This window comes from Ostrinia nubilalis, chromosome 10 (assembly GCF_963855985.1).
Source record: "Ostrinia nubilalis chromosome 10, ilOstNubi1.1, whole genome shotgun sequence".
In the NCBI taxonomy this organism is placed as follows: domain Eukaryota; kingdom Metazoa; phylum Arthropoda; class Insecta; order Lepidoptera; family Crambidae; genus Ostrinia; species Ostrinia nubilalis.
Window position 1 is genome coordinate 12,957,895 of NC_087097.1, and position 24,890 is coordinate 12,982,784.

The 24,890-nt window shown below is 34.7% G+C and overlaps 1 protein-coding gene across 1 annotated transcript in view; it reads right to left on the reverse strand.

The window, feature by feature from the left end:
- Window positions 1-24,890, reverse strand: part of LOC135075446 (kin of IRRE-like protein 3) — a 130,275-nt gene that overhangs the window by 39,224 nt on the left and 66,161 nt on the right. The window contains exon 2 of the mRNA XM_063969885.1: window positions 22,316-22,437. Coding sequence (XP_063825955.1) covers window positions 22,316-22,437 — 122 coding nt within the window. The remainder of the gene's footprint in view (window positions 1-22,315; window positions 22,438-24,890) is intronic.

Consider the following 24,890-nt stretch of genomic DNA (forward strand, 5'->3'; position numbering starts at 1 on the left):
TATATCCAAATAAGCTTTAACTGAGGATAAAGGATGGATCGGCAGATAGGAAGTGGACCCTACTTAATGCGGAAGCGTTTCCTTGGGGATCGCTAAAAATACATCCAACGGATCATGGAAACAGCTTACAGCTGAATTGGTTTTCTAGAGTTCCGCACAAATTCTAAAGAAAATAGTAGGTTATAAGCTTGATGGCGTGTTGGTCTGCCTAACCGTTGTCACTGAATCACAGATTTACTTTTTTCAGAGTTGGTTTAGGATTTAGAATTGGTTTAGGTAGCTTATGCCCGTTTTCACCATCAATAGGCCTAATTTTTAAGTGACCTTCTACGGTAACACATAACAGGAATTTTGTTTACACAGGGGTCACTTAAAAATTAGGAATTGATGGTGAAAACGGGCATTAGAATCTGGAATATTATCCTTTTCAATAAAATTGAAACCTAATTTTAAATTTAGGTACCAATTTGCTTCGCAAATGTAGGTAAGTAAATAATTATATTTTTTCTAAGCATTAAAGCTTCATTTAGTTTAACATTTAAAGGTTTTATTGATGCTTGTCTACCTGCCTTTGTCCTCTACATTTTAAGTGTTTCATTACACTGAATAATACTTATACAGGGTGTCCCAGAATGGGTGAATCAAACTGATAGGGGAGGTAGCTCTTTTTAGGGATAGTACATTAGTAGAGCTACCTCCCCTAGCAGTTTGATTCACCCATTCTGGGACACCCTGTATTAATGGACTGCCTTTGCTCAAAATACTAGTTAAATTCAACCAATTCGATAGATACATGCTTGAATCTGCTAGAGTATGAATGGATTATGACAGCCATCCCATAATGCAAGCCTAAGCTTACCTAACCGATAGTGTCTACCCGAAATTTCCAAAGTTTTCTCTACAATTTGCGTGTAAACCTTATTAGTACAACTTACACGCCACCGGGAATAGAGAACTAAACTGAAATATTTTGTCACTGCGGAAACTTGCCGCAACTTCGCAAATATATCATCGCCGACAACAAGAAATGAGGAAAGTTACGATTACGCAATATATCGATAAAGTTGAAAGAATGATTTTGGTTAATTCATCAATCTTAGCGTGCTTTTTACTTTTACTTTTCCCTGTCGTTTAATCAGTGTCGGGGTTTGGAGACAAATAGCAGCTTTTCAGGACTCGCACGAACATGTATGTGGGGGAAGCTGAGTACAGCTGTACGCGTCGTTCATCAAGTTTAATATGATTGAAATACAACATGACGTCACGGCGAAATAAGGCATGAAAAATTGGCCTTACAAATTTTTTTCAGCATCTTATCTTCTACACTTAAACTAAGATATAGGTATGTCGAGGTACATAGGTACTTATAAGATTGCTTTATTTGTCTATTTCTTTCTTTTCTTGTTTTGTGTGGTATGCAATAAAGTTTTTATCTATCTATCTAATATCGGGCAGGGCACCGACGAGATGGTCGGACGCGGTGAGGCGAGGACGGTGGGCGGGAGTTTTTGCATCGTGCGGTCCACACAGCTTATGACCGCAGTCTGTGGAGGAACACTATCTGTGGTCGCGATCCTCATCAGTGAGGGACCGAGGAAGAAGAAGAAGAATCTAATACGACCAAAAGAAAAACGGCAAAGAAAATCTTACCGAAAAGTTTTATCAGGAACCGGTAAAGCTGTCAAATTAAAGTGAATCATCTTATATGTATAATTAATTAATTAACATGCTATTTTGTATATTTTTCTACAACTTTTCTTACAAAGTGGTCAGGAATTAACTGCTAACCCAGCTTTTCCGTCTTTAATTGCAAAATTTTAATCTAAAAGCTAGACGTAGCTAGGATAGTAATGCAAATGCCTTCAGAAGTTAAGCCCGCGTTATTGTGTTTGCTTAGCTAGGTTGTTGTAAAGTAGATAATATCTAGGTTTGTTTAACTTGTTAGTGCAGATCTTACTAGTTATTTTGTATTATATTGTTTTTGTTGTAGTTCACACTTAGCTGACTCTACAACTTACATTATACTACGTCACTGTACTTTGGTAAACTAGTCAAAATTTTTAATAATGTTTACGCTAGATAACTCAAATTTTTTACCGCGTCTTAACTACGCTGACTACTGACTGACTATTACTGACGCGTCGTCTTTTTGTACTAACTACCTTAGTCGAGTTATCTAATAAACATATTTATTACAGCATAAGGATATAGTATACTATGTATAAGCTTCGACTTCCACAATTAAATCAACTTGTGTACATCTCGCTTAACAATAATTTCCTTAAGTAGCCATACAATTTGATGAATTACAGTTGAAAAACGAAATATTTTATACATAAAGCTTTGATATTTTTCATTGTATAACAATGTTATTCTCCGAAAAGGTCTTTTGTTAAATAGGTATAACTAAATAAGGAAAAAGCGATCGCATTATTCTTGATCAAAGATAAGGAAAGGCGAGAAAAAAAGGAATATGTAAGTGAAAATATTATGTACTTAGATATATTTTATAATTTTTACTCGTGTCGACCATACAATAAATTGATGTACAGTCAGCGTCAGATAGTTCATGACACTCAAAGTTTCCAAAGAGTTCGTAACACGTCTTTGTTAAAATAAAGTTGTGTTGAACAACTTTTTTGTCATTTTGGATGTCACAAACTATTGACGCTGACTGTACGGAAGAAGGCCCGTCAATCATAATGTTGTGGTATCTTATTTGATTGTAATAAAAGAGGTTTTGCAATAAAAATATAATATGGTTTGATGGGCTGGCTACTGTAAATGTTACTCATTAATGTTTAAAATGTCAAAATCAATTCATATTTTATGTTATTTTATCAGCAGCTTTTCATTAGGCCTTATTGATAAAGTATGACATTAATGGAATAATTTTAATTAAACTATACATACAGTTTATAATTAAAATATCATAGGGTAAAGCTTTGTTGAACTGTAAGCCAAATTAATTTTCAATCAACAAGTTTTACGTATGAAAATGATTATTACATAATTTCAATACTAACTATAGCTTTCGGTTTGCATGGTACCTATTCGATTTGATACAATAAATTAATTATCGTACATTGATTAAATTAATCTATTCTCATCTAAGAAATAGTCGATTCCCCATACAAAGTTATTATGTACCTACCTATTTCAACCCACACGTGTGAATATGGAGTGACAAATAGACAGGATTTATTTATTATTTTATTATTATACCTACATTTCTGAACCATTAGCAAAATGCAAACCATTTGCAATATTAGTCGACTTTAGGAACAACATTTAAAACTATCATGTTAATACTTTGGATCAGAATTTCTGCGAGGATTTGCAAAACTCTTTATAAACTTATCTAGCAAAAATATTAGACTAGGCATAGTGAATTTTCCGGACATATTAAAATCGCTCCAATACAAGCCGTCAACCAAATTTTTTATGATTGAAAGATGTGCCGTGCCGTGTATAGCTTAAGTTATTTGCATAATCTGCATTAAATATTACTTTCGAACTTTTTGGACAAAAAGCAAAGTAGGTAGATATTTAATTGAATTAGAAATGCTAAACAATTGGGACGCAAACTTTATGCGTTGACATCTATCCGGCATAAATAAATAAAAAAGTTGGGGAAGCAAGCTTGCAAAATATTGTCACAGTCGGTTTATTTAGTCAAAGTTAATGCTGTATTTGCGATCTACTTTCGGCGGCCATGTTTAATTCATGACGTGCCAAAAAGCGTGGCAACACCGACAACTTTGCTTCACGCACAAATCAACGGCGATTTTCAATCCCGTAAAACGTGGTAAAACGTCATACAAATTAATAAACACTCATAAAACTTTAGGCTTTTAAAAAGCGCTTTTACATGTTTTTGTATTAGGTTCTATAACACTGACTGTAGAGTGTCTCTACATAGTGAAAACTTTAACAGCATTTTGGAAGTCTTGTCTAGTGGTTCACTTAGTGGACTACTAAGTATGCTAGAGATCACGAGTTCGATCCTCGCACAATGTAAACATTTGCGTGAGTGTAAAGTGAGATCCGACCAAGCTTCTATTTTGAAAATCAGTCGTTTTTTTCACGTAAATTTCACCATTTATCATGACAATGTCTAAGTATGAGTACAAATGAATTATACATTAAAGAGAGAATAAAATTAATGAAACGTTCAAGTTTCCCGGAAAAAGGAGAATTTATACGAACAAAACCAACATAAACCGTTTGTTTGTATATTTTCCTGACTCTAAAAAACAGGTTCTGTTTAATAATAATAAACAAATAATATGGCAGATACAGTAGAGTTCATAAATATATTGGCAGTGCCAAACATCAATAAAATTTAATCATAATAAACTGTTCATTAACATGTTGCGGTAGCGCCGGTAGCGCTGTATTATCTGCGCTACTGCGCTACAATATTTTGAAACATTGGGCAAAGCCAATAAATACATTTATGAACTCGTACTTAAATATGTCATAACCATAATTTAATCTTTGGAGTATTATAATAAAACAAAGGCAATTTACAAATTTATGAAATTTTAAAGTTGGTACCTATCTACATAGTTTAGTACATAGGTATCAGGTTAAAGTCCTAAATTAAAAGACGGAAAAATAAATATTGCTATTAGATACAAAGTGTACTGGATCAGATCGTTGTCAAAGGTTGGCCGCTTTTACACGCTGAATTTGCAGAAACCGTTAATAGGTAAAAAAAAGCTTTAGGTACAATATGCATATTATTTTACTTTTGTTTTCCGATGTTTCATGGTTTACTTTCAAGAATTTAGTTCAATGACAATCTACGCGAGTCACTTGAGTGATCAAAGTAAAATTACTAGCTCAAGTTGTCCAACAGATGGTTTAATTTTAACAATCGATTTAACCGTAAACTTTACTATACATGCTCTTCAACTTAACTACCGCTGTACATTGAATTAATCTTAACCGTTTGTGGGTAACTTGGACCCAATCATAGAATAGTTAATAGTTACTAAACTAAGTAAGTGCTTAGTCGTACTTTGAAATTGCATTGCGTAAACTAAGTGGCAAAGGTAGATTAGGTACTTGTGTTAACTGAAAATACACTAAACTAAAACCTCACCGTGTGGTTGTGCATTAAGTGCGCTTTGGAAAGTCATAACTACCTTCTTCATTGAAAATTCAGAAAAGAGCTTTTTGTATCTACGTGCATTTTGATAATGTAATGACAAAATTGGTATTACTTGCTGTGGACCTATGTATTTTGTAGTTATGGGATAAGTAAGAGAATTAAATTGGATTACTGCACAGCACCTAATTATTTTGACCAAGTGATATATTAATTTACCTACATGAAAGCGCAGTGCAAGACACGTATATGAAACAAACACGCTTTTATCCAGCTGTCTCCAAAATACTACCAAAATTAGCTGAGTCAACTTCACCTGATCCTATCTTCATTATCTACCAGGATATGAGGAAAACCGTAGAGTCAGAAAAACGATGACACACACTTTGTTAACCCTCGTCAACTCGCAGCAATCTAAAACATTTAACCATGAATTACTCGTGTTCTTGAACTTCAAATCGATTGTTATCAGCTGCATTCAGTACATTAGCTCGTCGATATCTGACATCAGCGTTTTTTGTTTCCAATACCGGCCGATAGTATGCAAAAGACGCGTGAGTGATGAGTCAACTCCGCAGTGGACTTATCTGATTATTATAATGGATTTCGACTCAGGTTCTAAAACTTTTGAAAGCTTTATGATTACACTAGCTTCCCGCCCGCGGCTTCGCCCGCGTGGAATTTTGTCTGTCACAGAAAAACTTTATCGCGCGCGTCTCTGTTTCAAAAACCGGGATAAAAACTATCCTATGTTCTTTCCCGGGACTCAAACTATCTCTATGCCAAATTTCATCAAAATCGGTTGCGAGGTTTAAGCGGGAAAGCGTAACAGACAGACAGACAGACAGAGTTACTTTCGCATTTATAATATTAAAATATACAGGGTGTTTCTTGTAAGGTGTCAAGCCGAAGGCAGGTGATAGGTGAGGACTAGACCTATCGATTTCACCCCCATGTATGTTTTACGATTTTTCATAGTTTAGAAGTTATCGTTAATTTTGTGATTTTTTCAAATTGTATGACCTAGTAGGCTTTAAATTTTTTTATCTTTTTTTTGGGTCGACTTTTCTCAGATTTCTTTTTTTTGACAGATTCCCTATTAATTGCAGATTTTTGAAAAAAAATAATCAACTTCCTATCTTTGATGCAAGATACAAAATTTTTGCTAGAAACATAAAAAATATGCTTTTAGCGGAACATTCTAAAATTTTCAACTTAAAAGTTTAAAAAAAAAACAAAATTCCATAGGTCCAAAATAATTTTAAAAACTGCGCAGTTTTCTGAACTTTCATAATAACACAAAAAAACATGTACTTAATAGGCCATTATTTTCTGTAATCGCTCCACTAATGTGGTAAGTCGGAGATTCCGTTACATGTTTTTGACTTTCTTAGGACTAAGTAATGTTTGCAATCCCTTAAGTTTACGTTATGTAGAACACATTTAGAGACAATAACTGAACAGAACATTGTTTTATCCACAACGAGGAAGCTCTTGCCCTTCATCTGGTATACAATAGGGAATATGAAAATATTGATGAACTGCGGACAAAGCTGACTGAAGCACAAAACCAAATTAAAATGAAGAAGAAGGTTTTACGAAGATTTTTTTTGCGTCGTTGTCGAATGTGCATTCAGGTCAACGGCGGACATTATGAACATTTACTTTAAAATAAATCATTACACCCATTTTTGCTCTCTCTCTCTCTCTCTCTCTCTTTATCTCTCTCTCTCTCTCTCTCACACACACACACACACACACACACACACACACACACACACACACACACAAACTCTTTCCCTTTCTCTCACACTCTAATATGTAGGTAGTTATATCGAATTTAATCGTAAAGTAACAACCACCACTGTGGTCTAGTGGTAAGGCCACCTATTTAGGACAGCCAATTCCTCTGTGGTTTAGGATTCCGAGTGAAGCTCGCTGATCATCCATCAGTTTTCATCAGGTCAGATGAAGGGCAAGAGATTCCTCGTTGTGGATAAAAAAATGTTCTGTTCAGTTATTGTCTTTAAATGTGTTCTAAGTAACGTAAACTTAGAGAATTGCAATCATTAGTTAGTCCTAAGAAAGTCAAAAACATGTAACGGAATCTCCGACTTACCACATTAGTGGAGCGATTACAGAAAATAATGGCCTATTAAGTACATGTTTTTTGTGTTATTATGAAAGTTCAGAAAACTGCGCAGTTTTTAAAATTATTTTGGACCTATGGAATTTCTTCTTTTTTTTTTAACTTTTAAGTTGAAAATTTTAGAATGTTCCGCTAATAGCATATTTTTTATGTTTCTAGCAAAAATTTTGTATCTTGCATCAAAGATAGGAAGTTGATTATTTTTTTCAAAAATCTCCAATTAATAGGGAATCTGTCAAAAAAAAGAAATCTGAGAAAAGTCGACCCAAAAAAAGATAAAAAAATTTAAAGCCTACTGGGTCATACAATTTGAAAAAATCACAAAATTGACGATAACTTCTAAACTATGAAAAATCGTAGAACATACATGGGGGTCAAATCGATAGGTCTAGTCCTCACCTATCACCTGCCTTCGGCTTGACACCTTACAAGAAACACCCTGTATAGTTGGGATTTCTAAGCACTTACTTAAATGTTGTAAATGTAGAGCAAATGTGCAAAAATTTGTAATGTTTCATAGCCATAATGAAGGAGTAAGATATAAAATAAAATTGACCATAAACTTGAAGATGGTTAAGTACATTAATACATCTACACTAGTATTGTTAAGGGAAAAAATTTGCTTGTTTGTATTAATTAAATAGGCTCCTTGAATTTTTTTCACCATTAGAATCCCACATTATCTCTGATGAACATAGGCGATACGAAGTTCGCCGAGTGAGCTAGTATTTATCAAAATTATCCAGTATCTTATTGTTTTGGTAGTCTATTAAGTCAAACAAAAACTTTTAAAATTCATTGAATATTCTGTTTATTGAATAAAATTGTTGTCTATTGAGCAATAAGTAAATCCACAAAGTGAATATTGTAAAAGCTATGACACAAAATTTAATCTCGCCAGCCAGCTGTGGCCGCTACATTTAACTTTCAAAAAGCCAATTCAAAATATGAATTTTACGTTGGTACAGTAAGCAATAAAGTCGGTGTGTTGCTTTGATTCTTTCATATTGGTCAATAGGTATAACACAGTCTGTCGCATTTTATTTATTACCCTGTGACTAGCCTTAACAGGCAGCAAGTTTATATGCAAAAAAATTGCTAATTTTAACACTGGTAATGATTTGATATCAAAAATAATGTTTCTTCTTCGAAATATACCGACTCTTTCTAATGATTTCAAGTGTCATAAATTATTTAACAAGGCTCTAAACTGAATTGACGCATGTACAATTAACTTAATTACCATTTTTTACACTAATCACAGAATTAATCGAGTTTTTCATAAAAAAGGATTCTTTTTACCATCAGTAAAGATCTATGCCTGAAAGTGGTTCCAGAAAAAGATGGTACGTACGGCCGTGCCTTTACGCTCTTTTGCCGATTTTTCCCATGACAGTAAAGTTTGAGAACCAGTGACAAAGTGTAGGAATGGGATGACTGCGCAACAGTATTGTGCAGCTAATTGGCCATGGCCGAGCCTCAGTCCCTTAGATTAAGATAACATTATGGAAAGGGCATTGTTTGCTATTATTGGCGGGATTTGTCATGTTCGACTGTTTGCTTTGTACGGATTTTAGGATTCCGTGGGAAATAAATATTGTTGTTTGTTAGGGGTTTCAGCTTGGAAATGGGACATGGTTTGTGACGTTGTACGATTACATTTAATTTTGTTTTCAGCATAATTTTTCAATATAATATTTGCTAAAGTTGGAATACTTATTATTTTGCTGTAAGCTCTGAAATGTTGTATGCATGAATATTTTTAATGAATATGAATATGGTTATTATACAGTTCCATGCTTCATGTTTATTAAAAAACATGTAAAGTGGATAAATCGATAAAATAAATAAAAAAACATTTATTACCAACATAGATAGCTTTTTATATCATTTGTATCTATTGTGTATGTATGTATTTACTTGAGATATTTATTCTAATTTTTTAAGTTTAAAATAAGAATGCTTCAAAACAAATAAAATAAAAGTAAATTCTTCTTATTTTTTGTTCATCACTTGACAATATACGGGACCCTACACAAAGAGTGCCCGACACACATGTGCCGCTTTTTAGTGACAAAAAATCTTTGTAACATAAGATCGATGTCCTTGTAACCTGTATTGTGTTGCCAGCACAATAAATTCTTCGGAAATTCTATGGCAATTTTGAATGATTAGTTGAGCGTTATTAAGGTACTTACCCACTTGTTGGGGACAACAAATAGTTTGTACACGTGTGGGTATATCAGATTGAGTTTAATAATACATAATACTAAAGTTTTGTTAACGTTTAAAAATGTAGACGAGATTTACCTTATAGATTTTTTTATCATTATCACTGTTTTTTTTTTCAGTAGCTAGATGATTGAGTATGTGATCAATCTGTGTAATATTTAGGTAACTAATGCCCGTTTTCACCATCAATCCCTAATTTTTAAGTGACCTCTTTGGTAACACATAACATGAATTTTGTTTTCAAAGGGGTCACTTAAAAATTAGGAATTGATGGTAAAAACGGGCATGAGACTTTATTTTGTTATACTTAGTACGTTTACGTTTTGAGCTCTTCCAACAATACCGGGTTACTACGATCAGACAGCACCTACTACACCGTTTCGTCACTGAGCAACTCGTGACATGGCTGACACTTTCCCTTTAAACACATAAATAGTGTAGTTAAAAGTGTCGTCATGGTATGACACTACTAGTGGGTGCGGTCCTTTATCAGTTTCCTGATAAATCCTGTACATATCTTAAAAGAGTGCCATTATTTAAGTAGGCATTGTATTTTTTTTTATCCACAACGAGGAAGCTCTTGGCCTGTATCTCACCTGATGGTAAGTGATGATCAGGCCGAAGGTGGACGTGAGCTTCACCCGGAATCCTAAACCACGGAGGAACTGGCTATCTTAGCTCTAACTGCCGGAACACAACAATGCTGTTAACATTGTTGTTTAGTACAAGGCAGATATTATGTACCATCATAAACTGTAACTCATTTAAGATTGCCTCATTCTGCATAAAAAAATCACACATTGCCAAGTAAGTACAGTAGAAGCGTTTTAACTTTTAAGTTATCATTCTAAATAGGTGCTTTAAAAGTCAAGGTGTAACAAGTTGAGATTCAACCAATTATAGGCTGGAATCTTGACTTGAATCTAAGTTTTTGGGATCCGTTTCGTAATAAAGGCTTAAAAAAACAAACACAACGTCAGCAATTTTAGCTTTAAAAGCTTTTTTACCTAGCATTATCGTAAAGCTCGCAAACCTGTTATAGGCGCGAAATAGCGTGCCCCAGTTCACTGAAATATGACTTTACATTTCCCAGGCCTCAATCCGGGTTGAAAAAATGTGCAAATGCAGTAAAGCCCAATAGGAGAGAGCCGAAAGCACTGCGTTAACACCGTTACGCGCGGACGCGGCGCGTATCACACGTGCACCGGCGAAAATAGAGCTTAGGGTTTGGTGCAAGTGAGGAAATGCGAGCGAGATTCCCTTATACTTGTTGTCAACATTTTTAATATGAGGCAGTTAGATACTATTTTTTTCCAACAAGGTATGTGGCACTAATTTCAAAAAGTAAACTTGTATTGTTTTATATGAAAAGAAGGCTTTAGAACTCTACAAATAATGCCCAACTAAATGTGTGGTACCACTGTAAGTGAAGTGCTAAACCATCACTTCATTTAAAAATTAAAAGTTTTCACATTTATTGTCAATTTCATAACATTTGATTGTGTGGGCTAATTGATTAGTAATCAGCTGAACTCCATTTTTTGTCCTTTGGGTAATACATCCGTATAATTATCTACTCATGGGAATGCAATGGAGTCAATAGCATTGCGTAGTATGTCGTCATCACGTTTGAACCGGCAAAAATACAGCATGGTTTGGTCCAAGTGATAAAAGGAAGCGTAAAGGACATGTCACACTGAATGTAATCTGCGGTCAGGTCGAAGTAAATACATGATGCGGGCTGCGTTTTCTTTAACGACCGCAGACGGCATCCAGTGTGATAAATGACCGTAAACTTAAACTGAAAACACTAAGGCTGGGTTGCACCATCTTACCTTAACTTTGACAATCGTCAAAAATCAAACCCCATACAAAAACACCGGTTAACGCTAAAGTTACGGTCAAAGCACCACCCAGGTGCAACTCAGCCTTAGTAACTAACTTTAACTTTGTTCTAAATTAGATACATTCGCTCATTTCGGCCTTTATTTTGACGTCGTCACTAAGTTTACAAATTGCGCCAGCTGACCAGCGCCATAATAACAATGCAGAGTGCGGCGTGACCACGAGGCGTGACTCCATGGATGCCGTGCGATACCGACGTGTGTTCGGCGAGAAATTGGCGTAAAACTAACGCCAATACACCAACATGCACATTTTCCCACAGTCCTAATGTTAAATTTGCGTATTTTTGTTTCTATTAGCACGGCGTAGGCTGGCACGGTTAGCTGTGTCGCACGAAGCTATTAGCGGTTGAGTGTTACCGCGCTAGGCCCAGTTACCACCCATCTATTTAAAAATACGTTAAAATAAATAAGTTAAAAGTCACTGGCAGTTAAAAGTTTAAATTTAAAAGCGGACCTCAATCCCTAATTTTTAAGTGACCCCTTTAAAAACAAAATTCCTGTTGTGTTACGATAGGGGTCACTTAAAAATTAGGGATTGATGGTGAAAACGGGCATAAGTTACTTATTGTTGTAAATATTTTACATATTGTTTTATTTGATTTATCCGTTGACATCGACGGTGGGATTTCAGTTGCTTAAATATTCATAAGAACCCTACAACGCGTGAGCAGTAAACGTATCTATCGTTCCCGAGCTGTGATTTCACAGTCGACATGTTCAAAAACGATCTACACGTCTCTGTCACACACCCTTTGATTCTGGTATGTGTGAGAGGAACAGATAGAGTTGACGGTATCGATATGGTATTTTAGAGTAGACCCTACCTCGCACGATGAGCAGAGCATGATTCACGACGAGCGTGACTTGCTTGCTAATGAGCGACAGTGTCTTACCGCTTGAACTTGCATTGTGATGTGCAGCGACGGCAGATAGAGTTTAACACTGGGGCATCTTATATCGTCGTGTTAAGTGCTATTGTGCAACACAAAATTAAAGCCTGATATGCTGTTCGATCGAATATGCTATCCATTTATTGCAAAATCACTCTTATTACAATTCATTGAGATGCTACAGTGTATGTATAGCTTGATGAGCCGTCGTCTGTGCCTATACGCTGAACTTACAGAGTAAAGACTTAATGCCTAATTCTTAAACGTACATTGCAAGTTCAAATTTCATTATTGTTGAACCTTAAGGCAATGGAATAAGGTCAATAATATGGTGGGAACTAAATTCTCACTGCGTTATTAAGGGTTAAGTCATCGGCTGTTATGAAAACGTTGTCATTCTTGTGGTTTGATCAACAATACCTGTGTGGTGCTATTGTATGTGCGCTATTCTGCGGTGGTTGACTCAGTCCCGGCGAATATGGTGACATTTTCAAAGGTGAGAAGGAAACAAATGTCATGCGATTGCGCATTATCTACTATATCTACACATATTATACATATCGTGCTTCTATTTACTCGTATAATTATTTTATAATGGTACAACATTACAACAATTTTGATAAATATAATCGTAGTTAAAAACAAAAATCTCACATATTTCTTATCAATTCTCTCTGTAACTGTGATAAAGGAGTTTTCTTTCCAATATATCATGAAAACACCTGAAAACTGCTTAAATGGATTAGGCGGGCAGACCTTTGGAAGAAAGCCTTACCAATAAAAGGTTTGACATCACTTTGGAATAAGTTTTATTCACGAAAGAAAAAGGGTTTACTTAAAACTCAATTTAGCAACTGGCAACACAATTCCATTTGACATAAACAAAGCTATTCGAAGCAACTTTAGGCGGAAGGAGCGTCAAATAAATTCGTTTTATCTGAAATTACCTTCGCATTTGCGATGTGCTTGGAATGTGGCTCTAAATATGTTAAGGGCAATTGCTACGTCAAGGTTAACATTGCCAGCGGCGAAAATACGTGCCGATGAAGATTTACTATCGCCTTGACGTTTCATAACGTGTTTAGAATTATGCATAATCTGTACTCCACGCATTTTGAATGGAATGTAATTTTGTGTAGAAAAAAATAGTGTTGTAACTGAGGCTTCAACTGTACAACACGTTAACAGAACTTCAGTTTATCTTTACGGAGCTTGGTAGACGATTCTAGCAGTAATTATGAATAAAAACACAATGTTATGATGTCATAGAGCTTGTCTGAAGGTGGAAGTGGAAGAAGGTATTTAAAGTTACTACAGTCACTTTTTCAAAATGAGAAACAGCGCGAACGCGCAGGGCCGCACCACACTATCACCATTATACCGCTGATGTAGGTAGTTCTTTTGTTCCAAATACATTTTTTTTTTCCATCTGCATACAAAACCATTTTTATAATGCCAGTCCTGCGGCTGTTTGAAATTCAAATACTATGTAAATGCAACGCACCAGGATGCGACATAAAATCACCGCGGTTTAACGCACCTCTAGATTATGACCACTTTAGAAAAACAATGAGAGGAAGTGGAAAAAACTATTTAAACTTTAGAGTAATGCATTGGTGACATATTTGAGTTTCTTTAGCTCTACAATTGAGTTAAACACATATCTATGTACTATCTCTTAAAACCGTCTTTTTAACTTTTCATTTATATTAAAGAGTGCCTACTAGACTAATGTGCCTTCTTATTTGATTGCAATCTTAAGATTTGCATAATTATGTAACTTGCATAGTTATTGCCTTGAAATAACGTCGTTTTTTTCACAAGCGAATTTTCCAACTACATATTTAGAGCATTTATGATTCTACTTCTCACTTACTTTGCACTGGATAGGAGAATGCTATCTATCAATGATTAGCTGAATGCCTGTTCTATCTGATAGCACTGTGATTGTGTATTGCAGTAATATTAATAAGTAGTTCTCTCTGACACGTTTAGATGAATAGAATGACAATGACAGTGTACACGGAAATCTACTCTATCCAACTAATATCCAACTTTAAATACGTGATAAATATAACGCGTCACAATATGCAGAACTTTCAAATAACAAACGAGTCTAGACGAGCCTTTAGAGGTAGGTACCTACCTACATTCGACAACACATAAAAGCTCTAAATAGGCAGTGTGCTGATTGCTATGCAGATTTGTGTGAATATATTTTTGTGCAAATCTATACTAATATTATAAATGCGAAAGTAACTCTGTCTGTCTGTCTTGCTTTCACACCTAAACCTCTGAACCGATTTTGATGTTAGATAGTTTGAGTCCCGGGAAAGGACATAGGATAGTTTTTATCCCTGTTTTTGAAACAGGGACGCACGCGATAAAGTTTTTCTGTTACAGACAAAATTCCACGCGGGCGAAGCCGCAGGCGGAAAGCTAGTTCTCTATAAGTAAACATTATGTAAGTGCGAGCATATAATATTCGAACCTTTGCTACCTACATTGTTAATTTTATGCCCACTCTTGAAGCAAAGGCAATGAGATGCTCTTATATTATGCACATATTAAACAATGTTTACAAGAGTGGTTTGTATGTTAGCAATAATAAGACAAGCAGCACCGTGAGTGATTAGTTAACAAGTGGAAACTAGTGAGAAATGTTAGTGCTAGGATTGGTGAAAATATATTACGCGAGTGAGTGGCAGATGTCTGTAGTTAACGGAGGTAGTCGAGTATTTGAATTCAAAGCCCATAGTGTTTACCTTTGTCAGCTAAAACCCGTGTCTGAGGTTTATTTGTGATAAAGTAATGTTTAAATATTACATTCTATTACAGGGCAAAAACAACAAAAACAACGTTTTTAAACACCATCAAGATGTGTGATTTACAAATTACCAGTCATGTGGTAAGTATAATATTAATTTACTATCGGCTATAATAATCTATCATTATTTTTCGAATGTGAGATCTTAAAAAATCATGTTACACTTTTGGTAAAATACAGTGTTTCAAAATTTTTAAGACTAATACACACAGTAATTATGATCTCGGGATACGCCATGAAAATGTTCTATGACAGACCAAAATCACGAACCGTGGACAGAGCTAGTTGATATTATGGACCTCACACATAAACTAAAAGGCTTAGAAGTGAGTGCACTATCTATAATACACATCAATGGCCAAATTTGGACAGCAACAAACGAGATTAACGAATCTTAAAACGTATCTTATTAAAATGTAAATGAAAGACTCGACTCGGTTAATTTTTGAGCCCACCACGGCGCACAATGACCATACACAAATGAACCCCAAATAAGGCTGCATTACCATAATTACAGAGCCTTAAAAACTCAAATTGTGAGCACAATGCCTTTTAATTTTTAACCCTTTTGTTGCCAGTCACAAATTAACGAAAGAATAAACAGTCAGGGATTTTTATAGTTTAAGTCTGTAACTACACGTTGCGATTGTAATCTACGGAATTCGTCAAGTGAAACTGGGGCGCGTGTATTTTGTACATAGTGGTTGAAACTTTTGAACGTTTCCATAGTTTCAGTTCAGTAAAACTACTTGAGTACATAAATAGAGTTAAGTGAACACACATGAGACTTACTTAAACACTGTTTACATTACAAAATCGTATCTTGGTGGCCAAAAGGCCAAATGTCTTGATGGAATTATTGAAAATCAATATTCAGCCCCTACTAAATTATAGGTACTAGTTAAACTCTTTGATTTACTAAAATCAAATATTTAAAAGCTACAACTACATTAATAATACAATAGTTTGGTAACGTACCAGCCTTTTGTTTTTGGAATATGACGGTAAAATCAAACACGTCTCACGTCTTATATCCAGTTGTGTGAGAGAGTGTGTGTCAGAGTGAAAAAATATACAGGGTGGAAACGATAAGTGATCTCACTCGATTATTTCTAAACTATACAAGATATCGAAAAAACTGGTTACTGATTCTGAAAGTGCTTCACAAGCTCTTTCAAACGGTACCAATAATAGGTTACAAAGTAAACTGGAACTATCCGAAAATTCAATGTTTCCAGTTTCCGTAATCAGTAACCAGTTTTTCTATATCTTGTATAGTTTAGAAATAATCGAGTGAGATCACTTATCGTTTTCACCCTGTATAAAACCTTTGTTATTCCATCGCCGCACTAACAACAAAGGCTATATCTATCTCATAGTTAAGTAGGAAGCTAAGTACCAATATTTCTCGAGGAGTAAACAACTAGTCTATTTTGGCCGCTTTGTTTCCAGCTCGCAAATCTGGACGCACTTAATCTTACAATGTAGCTTTCCAAGTAAAAGTCTTCGAGCTTCCGCGTTTAGCAAATACGCGACTGGAATTTTGGTGGTAAATATATTGGTATTCTGTAAACAGAATGTATACAGTTACAGGGACATAAACAATTTGGAACAAGGCTAGAGTATGTGATATGATTAGATTTCAGTAGATTAAGATTGGCTGGGTTATGTTTAGTGTGGTGCGAAAATATTTTCATTAGATTATGATTTTTATCATATGACCATTCTGTAAGATTATTTGCCTAACTACGTCTAAGCAACGTATTCCCAAGATATGAAAGAAATTATTAAATCTTGTGTTTCGTTATACTTACTTAGAACATCTTGGTAGAATTACTCGTATTATTAATCAACTGAATTTTTAAGGGATTTATTATTGATACAATATGAATAGATAACAGCTATTCAGTTTTAGAAAATTAGAAAATTAAAATCTTGAAACAATTTTTCTACAAAAATGTAGAAACTAATGGCGACTGTAACCTACTCCGTCTTATGTTGTTTTTAAACTTAAGTAGGTTTGCACTAATTTAAAAAAAAAAAAAATAAACTTATCCACTTATTCAAAACAACCTATTTTATCGTTACTGACTGAAAATAATTTATTTTTGAGTTTATTTGCATGCCGCGCAACCTACAATTGTGGCAGCACTGGACTAATTTTCGAATAGTAGTAATAATAGTTTTTAGTGCTGAAGAATTAGTACTATTACTGTGGAGTTTTTAATTATAGTTAGTAAAGTGACAATTAAACCAAAGTTTTTATGACGGTTCTTACCGAAGGCTATGGTCACTAACATTTTTATGCGAATGTCTAACATTCTGATTCTGATTAATACGTTTTCACGTCCACTAATTTCAATATTTTTATAGAGATAGTTTAGGTTTTGGAGAAGAATACTGTAGAACATGGTAAATTATTTTTTATAAGTCCATTTCCTAAAGTTAGCGGTATGAATTTTTTTAACTTCAGTTCTGATAAGAAGTTGCGTTACAGAATAGTTTCGATTTCACTATCATGTTTTAGATACCTATACGTAGTATAGACATACCGAAATCACAAATTCAAAGGGCAGAATAATAACTGAGTCCATTATGTTTAGTGAATTAAGAAATGTAATGAAGAGATTGTAAGCACAACCTTTGTAATAAACTTTAAATAAATAAATAAGGCAGAAGTAGTCGAGCGGTGCGGGCTTGAATGCTCCATATGTGAATTTAAATTTCAGATTATGCTTGAGTCAAAACTAATCTTAAATTCAAAATCAAAATCAAATCAAGGCCCGTCTTCCCCATCGCCTGCTACTCGATCACACCAGTCCTCCTAACTCCTCAAGCTTAACAAACGTTTAACATTTCGTAAACCACCGCGAGTTAACGGTCGTGAAAATAATTTATTTTTGAGTTTATTTGCATGCCGCGCAACCTACAATTGTGGCAGCACTGGACTAATTTTCGAATAGTAGTAATAATAGTTTTTAGTGCTGAAGAATTAGTACTATTACTGTGGAGTTTTTAATTATAGTTAGTAAAGTGACAATTAAACCAAAGTTTTTATGACGGTTCTTACCGAAGGCTATGGTCACTAACATTTTTATGCGAATGTCTAACATTCTGATTCTGATTAATACGTTTTCACGTCCACTAATTTCAATATTTTTATAGAGATAGTTTAGGTTTTGGAGAAGAATACTGTAGAACATGGTAAATTATTTTTTATAAGTCCATTTCCTAAAGTTAGCGGTATGAATTTTTTTAACTTCAGTTCTGATAAGAAGTTGCGTTACAGAATAGTTTCGATTTCACTATCATGTTTTAGATACCTATACGTAGTATAGACATACCGAAATCACAAATTCAAAGGGCAGAATAATAACTGAGTCCATTATGTTTAGTGAATTAAGAAATGTAATGAAGAGATTGTAAGCACAACCTTTGTAATAAACTTTAAATAAATAAATAAGGCAGAAGTAGTCGAGCGGTGCGGGCTTGAATGCTCCATATGTGAATTTAAATTTCAGATTATGCTTGAGTCAAAACTAATCTTAAATTCAAAATCAAAATCAAATCAAGGCCCGTCTTCCCCATCGCCTGCTACTCGATCACACCAGTCCTCCTAACTCCTCAAGCTTAACAAACGTTTAACATTTCGTAAACCACCGCGAGTTAACGGTCGTGACTAACCCTAGTTAAGATTCAGATCTCGTCGGCGATTGTTCATACTAAACACGGCCGGTTCAACTTTAACTCTTGATAAGCAGTTAAACGTAGCGTTTAGTTTATCTGTGAACGTTATACATCTGCCGGACATGCAGGGATTTCGGGTTTTAATGCAGTTGTATAAAAATATTTTCAAAGGATAGCGGCAAGGATAAAGCCTTAGATAAAATCTTAATCATAGGGAGAGGTTTAAAAAAACCGGTCAAGTGCGAGTTCCGTACAAACTTGTAAGTAAATACATAGTTTGTTCCTGAAATGAAATGAAGGTTTTCGAGCAAAAAATCAAAATAAAATCCAACCTAAATATTTATTTTACTCTATTTTTAGTAATTTGTTGTTATCTGTCCAGCTATCATGGTCGATGAGATACAGTCTGGTGTCAGATAGACGGACAGGGGAGTCTTAATAATAGGGTCCCGTTTTTACCCTTTGGGTACGGAACCCTAAAATGTTAAGACTTTCCGGCCCACCCTCAAAAAGGTAGGGGAGTACGAGCAAGTTAAAGGAAGGGTGCGTAATATTTGTAATGCATCTTTAGATAGGTAATCAGAGATATTAAATGATGACGTGTATTTCTCAATAAACACCTATCGAATTGGGAAGGGAAATATTAAAATTTAGACCCGTATGACTCAACATCAAGACGCTCATTTGATTCAATCTGAGCAATTCAAGCTCTTGTTACACATATTTATTATAGACCAATCACAGGACAGATACTTGAGTTTGACATTTTTGAGCATCATTTCATTTCAGTACGAGCTTCTGACTGAAATTACTTAATTTTTGGCACTTGCAAAATAAACTTTACGACAGCAAGCAATAACAGCAACTTTATTAGACTTACAACCGTGCTACATTTAGTACATTCATAGCCCTTAACCATTTTATAGAATTCGATTCACCAGAAATAGAATTTAATGCAGCACCGAGCGAGCAAGCATAAAGTGAGCAAAAACTTCCGTGCATAATGTTTTATTTTTACCCGCTTAGAAAGACTGAAAAAGCCTTGATTAGTTGCATTCGAAGCGAGTCAACTTGTAATTTAAAATCATAATCGCACACTTACGTAGTCATGCTTTGCTTGCTATAAATATGAAACGACCTAGCTGAAATGGCCGACTTAAAGCTGTGTTTCACGCGAGTAATATCATTTTTAAGGCTTTTACGTAGAGCTTGTGTAGCTTAGTGAAAATGATGTCACAATTTTAAGAGAAAATAAGCGGCATCTATCATAATTTTAGTCGTCCAATCACAAGGTGGACCGAAAATCTCTTAAAGGAAGGCGCTGGATACAGGTCGCTACCAACCGGACGATGTGGAAATCATTGGAGGAGGCCTATGTTTAGCAGTGGATGTCCTATAGCTGAAATGATGATGATGAATATTTTGGTCAAATTGAATACAGTTACGTTGCGGTCGCTGAGTTATTGAAATAGGGGAAATGGAATAAAATATTGATTTGGTGCACAAAAACAAAACATGAACAAAATTTTCCACAGTTACTTCTGATTTTACGTACCTACCTATTTTTTGCATCACTCAAAGCCGTGTGCCTATTAAAATCAACCCTTGAATCTATTTTTAAATGGAAAAAAAAAATTTGGAACTGATACTGAACTCTTTTGTTTTCTGTTGAGTTGAGTCTTACTGGTTGCAAAAACCATAACATTCGTTGAAAAAAAAAGAAAATATTTTAGGGATTCGAATTCGAACTAATTGAATCCGTTTGCAATTTAAAAATCAATGCTTCAATATTATGCTCATATTTTTTTCTTTGTAGGGCATTGAAGTAATATTACTATGCAGTAGGGTTAGGCGAAATAGAAATACATATTTATTTGTCTTTGAATAGCGATCGATTTTAGATTCGACATTCGATCTTTTGTCGATTTTACACGACTAAAGTCATCCATAAGACTTTATCATGAATTCATGACGCGCATCCTAGACCGACTGATAGTATAAGCAGCTTGTCACATAAATTAATAATAACGTCGCATCTGATTTACTTAAATCACTAGGAAATAAATACAACATTGAGTGAGTTGTTTCGCGAAGATGTTCGCAAATAGCTCGTGCATTTGCACGTTCGTGTCGAATGACGAATGCCAGTCACACCGCCTCCCCAATCGGACTAATTAGTCAAAGGTAAAGGTAAACGGGTGAACAATTAAGTCTACCCTTCTAGAATTAGGCTCATTAAGATACGGCCACAACAAAGCAAGTGCAGCCAATGAAGTCACTTTTGTTAATATTTTGAAAGAGTTAATCAGCCGCCTAAATAACGATTGTTCTATAAAAAAAACGTATTTTTATAATGTATGCCATACAGCTAAGTCTTCAGTTTTATTTTTTTCTAATTACCTTAAACTTTAGCCCTAAATGACCTATGCCCTAAATGACAATCGTGTCACTCTAGGAAAAGCCTAGAGTTTTAGTAAAGATGAGGCGCTTAAGTGAGACCTCATACGGACTTCTTGAGAGTGATGTTGCACAGTTTTGTTTCATTTCATTTCACAAACACTTTCCTGTGAAAAAATCTCGTATGACGTAGTTAAAATGAAGTGGCTTATTTCTTTTAACTGTATGCAGTAGAGTCAGTGGCGGCAAAACGCAAGGATGTTAATGAGATTGAGGTCGAACGTGATTTGACTGATAGAAACTGGACATTGTCCAGTGACTAATATTGACACGGGGTTTCACCGGAGAAAGAGAAAATGGAATGCCAACATTATCCTTTCTCCTGAATAATTCATGCCCCATAATTGTAGGAAATGTCCCTGTAGTCAATAATACGTTATGTCCAGTTTGAAAACGTAAAGGGAAAACGAAATTATACGGTTATTTTGTATTAACCGAAATTAAGTTAAGTTTCTTTGAAAACTTTCCTGTAAGAGTCGGGTGACCGTAAATTATTAATACATGACTTGAAGGCTTTAATTGTTACTCTCTTTGTTTATTTCAGTACCTTTGTAACATAAAACTGTATTTAATGTTGTAGATACGAAATTGTAGTAATAAATAATTATTATTATTTGAAAAATAAAGTCTCCTCCAACATCTAGCATAGGTATTTAATTTATGGTCTATAAAATAGTATGAAAAAAGGCTGTAACAAGTTGTTTAAATTTTGTACCTAGAGTCTTTACATGTCTCATAACGTTTTTGGTTCTGCTGAGGAGAACTACGAGTATAATAATAACAAACTCAATTCTCACTGTCTACCAGACCCGGTTGTGCTAAATACCTAAATACAAATAGAAGAATAATAATATCCAATCAATACTAAAGAGTAGGCGCACACCGTTGATTTTTCGTCGGCCGATAGTTTAGTCGGGCAGTTGATCAGTATGGGCATGTGCGCACACTACGCCGATTCAATTTGGCCGATTCTTCATACAAATTAAAATCGGGCACAACTATCGGCCAACTAAAAATCAACGGTGTGCGCATACTCTAATAAGTACATACCTTATTGTCCTTCTGCCATGAACAGACGCCTTTCTTGTCAGATATCCGGCACTTGAGCAGTGCGTCTTCGCCAGGGTTCACCTCCGTGTACGTAGGCATCTCTATGAACCGCTGGACCGCATCTAGAACAAAAATATTAATATTAATTTATGTGATTAGGATATTTTAATGTTTATACGTGGAAAGCATTAGGGGAGGCCTATGTTCAGCAGTGGACGTCCTATGGCTGACATGATGATGATGATGATGATGATGATGAATGTTTATACACAAAATATTATGCTCTAAGGTTACAAAACGGAGTTCAAAAATTAAATTTTAAACTTAATCTCTTGTTGGCTAAATGTTCTAATCACTAAACGAAATACGTCACCGATACAATGAGAGATTTTATAATTGAAAGGCTTTTATGGTATTTTATTGTTTAAAAATCACATTGCAATAGTTAGGTTTTGGTTTTGTTCAATTAAGAAATTCAAGTGCAGAAAAACAAGCGACAATCGTAAAGAACACAAAAATTTAAAAATAAGTTTCTCGCCGGCTAGGCATGCGGCCAAGGAGTTTGGTCGTATGCGACCTTTACAATAATACTCGTAGTAGCTAATAAAAAAAATTAAATCAAAAACCTAATACGGATCTTGGATACATGAACATTAAGCCTAGGCGCAAACTACCGATTTTTAGTTGGCGGATTGGGTCGGGCTGTTTATCAGAATGGAGATGTATGTATTCTTCATACAAATTAGAATCGGGCCCAACTATCGGCCAACTAGAAATCGGTGGTCTGCGCCTAGACTAAAGTATACTTATAGGTATCGAATAAAATAATACGGTCTAGTTAAAACATAAAACTTTAGTATGTTTTCGTTCCCAGTTGAACATTGCTGATTATTTATTGAATGGTAAGTCTGTAAAAATATGATTTCTTGATTCCGAGACTCTACCTTGCTCTGAGGTTTTACAATATCGCTGACCTATAAAACTGTATTGTTCTATAAAATCTGCTGCCAAAGTCTGTCATCGTTTCATTTATGTTTCCAACTAAAATTCTACCCTGATAAGTTTCGTTAACTCACAGTATTTTAAATTATGATACTGAATTACAGATGGATTCGTAGATTCTTTATGTGACGGCACATCAAGCTTTACACTGTGGCATCCTATAGTTAAATAGATGCTATTTTGCGCCAAAAATTTTTGACATACCGTCGCCTGCACATCATTCGTTCTTTTTATAAAGTTTTCCAAATTTTTTCGTTGTTGAACGTATGGTTTTCTTTTTTTGCAGGTGGCGGCACCAGGTAGCAAACTGTCCAGTTTGTGGGGTGTCGGGCAGTTTGATGAAGTTAACTAGTAGCAGGACACTTTTTGTGAAAAAACTAACTAGTGTGGACTGGAGTGGGAGGCAGCTCTTAAAAAATTCAAAACGCTGTTGCGCTGGTGTGAAAAAGTTTAATCATTATTTGAGAGTGACAGTTTTGTTTTCAAAGCAAGTGATATTTTTACAGATACCTAAACATATTTGTAGTACAAGCTTTATTTAGTTAGTAATAGACAGCGCTGTGTAAAAATGTCCAAGTATAATAATATTTGTTTATTATACAGTCAATAATTGTTAAGTTGATCTCTTCATTGCCCTTTAAAAGATAAAGAAGTAATAAAATACCCCTTTTCATTTATGGTTTATCACACACAATGTTTATTGTACAAATGCATGCAGTAAGCTCATATTTCAAGTTCATTTTGTTTAGTTAAATATGCATAGTAATATAATTGTATAAATATTTTAATATTTAGACCCATCGTGGTCTGGTTACCGCTCTCCCTAATCGTTCCTGCTTTTATCCTACCGTATCGTATGTCTTTAGGGAAGAACGCATTGTGAAATTGCATGTCCTTCCATTGTCACAGAAATAGAGATGTCCGAATAGTTAATAGTTTTATCGATATCGATACGTCATATGACCGTTGAACTTGACTCAATAATATGTCCAAAATAAAACATGGCATACGTCTTAATTGATATCCGATTGCAGGTACTGAATGTGTCATAAGCTTGGATGATAATTGAAAATGATAATATTTAATGATAATAAATAAAGACGAAATGAATGTTTATTTTTGTTAGAAAAAACTTTGTAAAATTATAAAATACATATTCAAACTTCGTGAACTTGTTCAAAGTGACATAGATGCCTCATTAAATGGAACGCAGCTTGATCAGAAGGCCCCTGTATACTAGTAAAGCTCGTTTATCTTGGTTTAAAATTTTAACCTTAACAAAAGCTTAGCAAAATCTAAAATCAATAACATCCCACAGCTAAAAATAAACAAGGTAAATTGTTCAACCAATCTGTGGAATATTTAATTAGCTGTAACAAAATTTTGTTACTTGGTTTCCTGAACTCTTAGTAACTTGTTTTGGTAATAAATAGGTAATTTAGATATTGTAGAAAGTATTTTTATTACTAACAAAAAACAAAATTTTGTTATTGACAAGTATCTAAAATGTATCGCAGTAGATTTCCTGAATAATATTATTTAGTGTGCACTCTTGGAACGATTCCCAAAAATT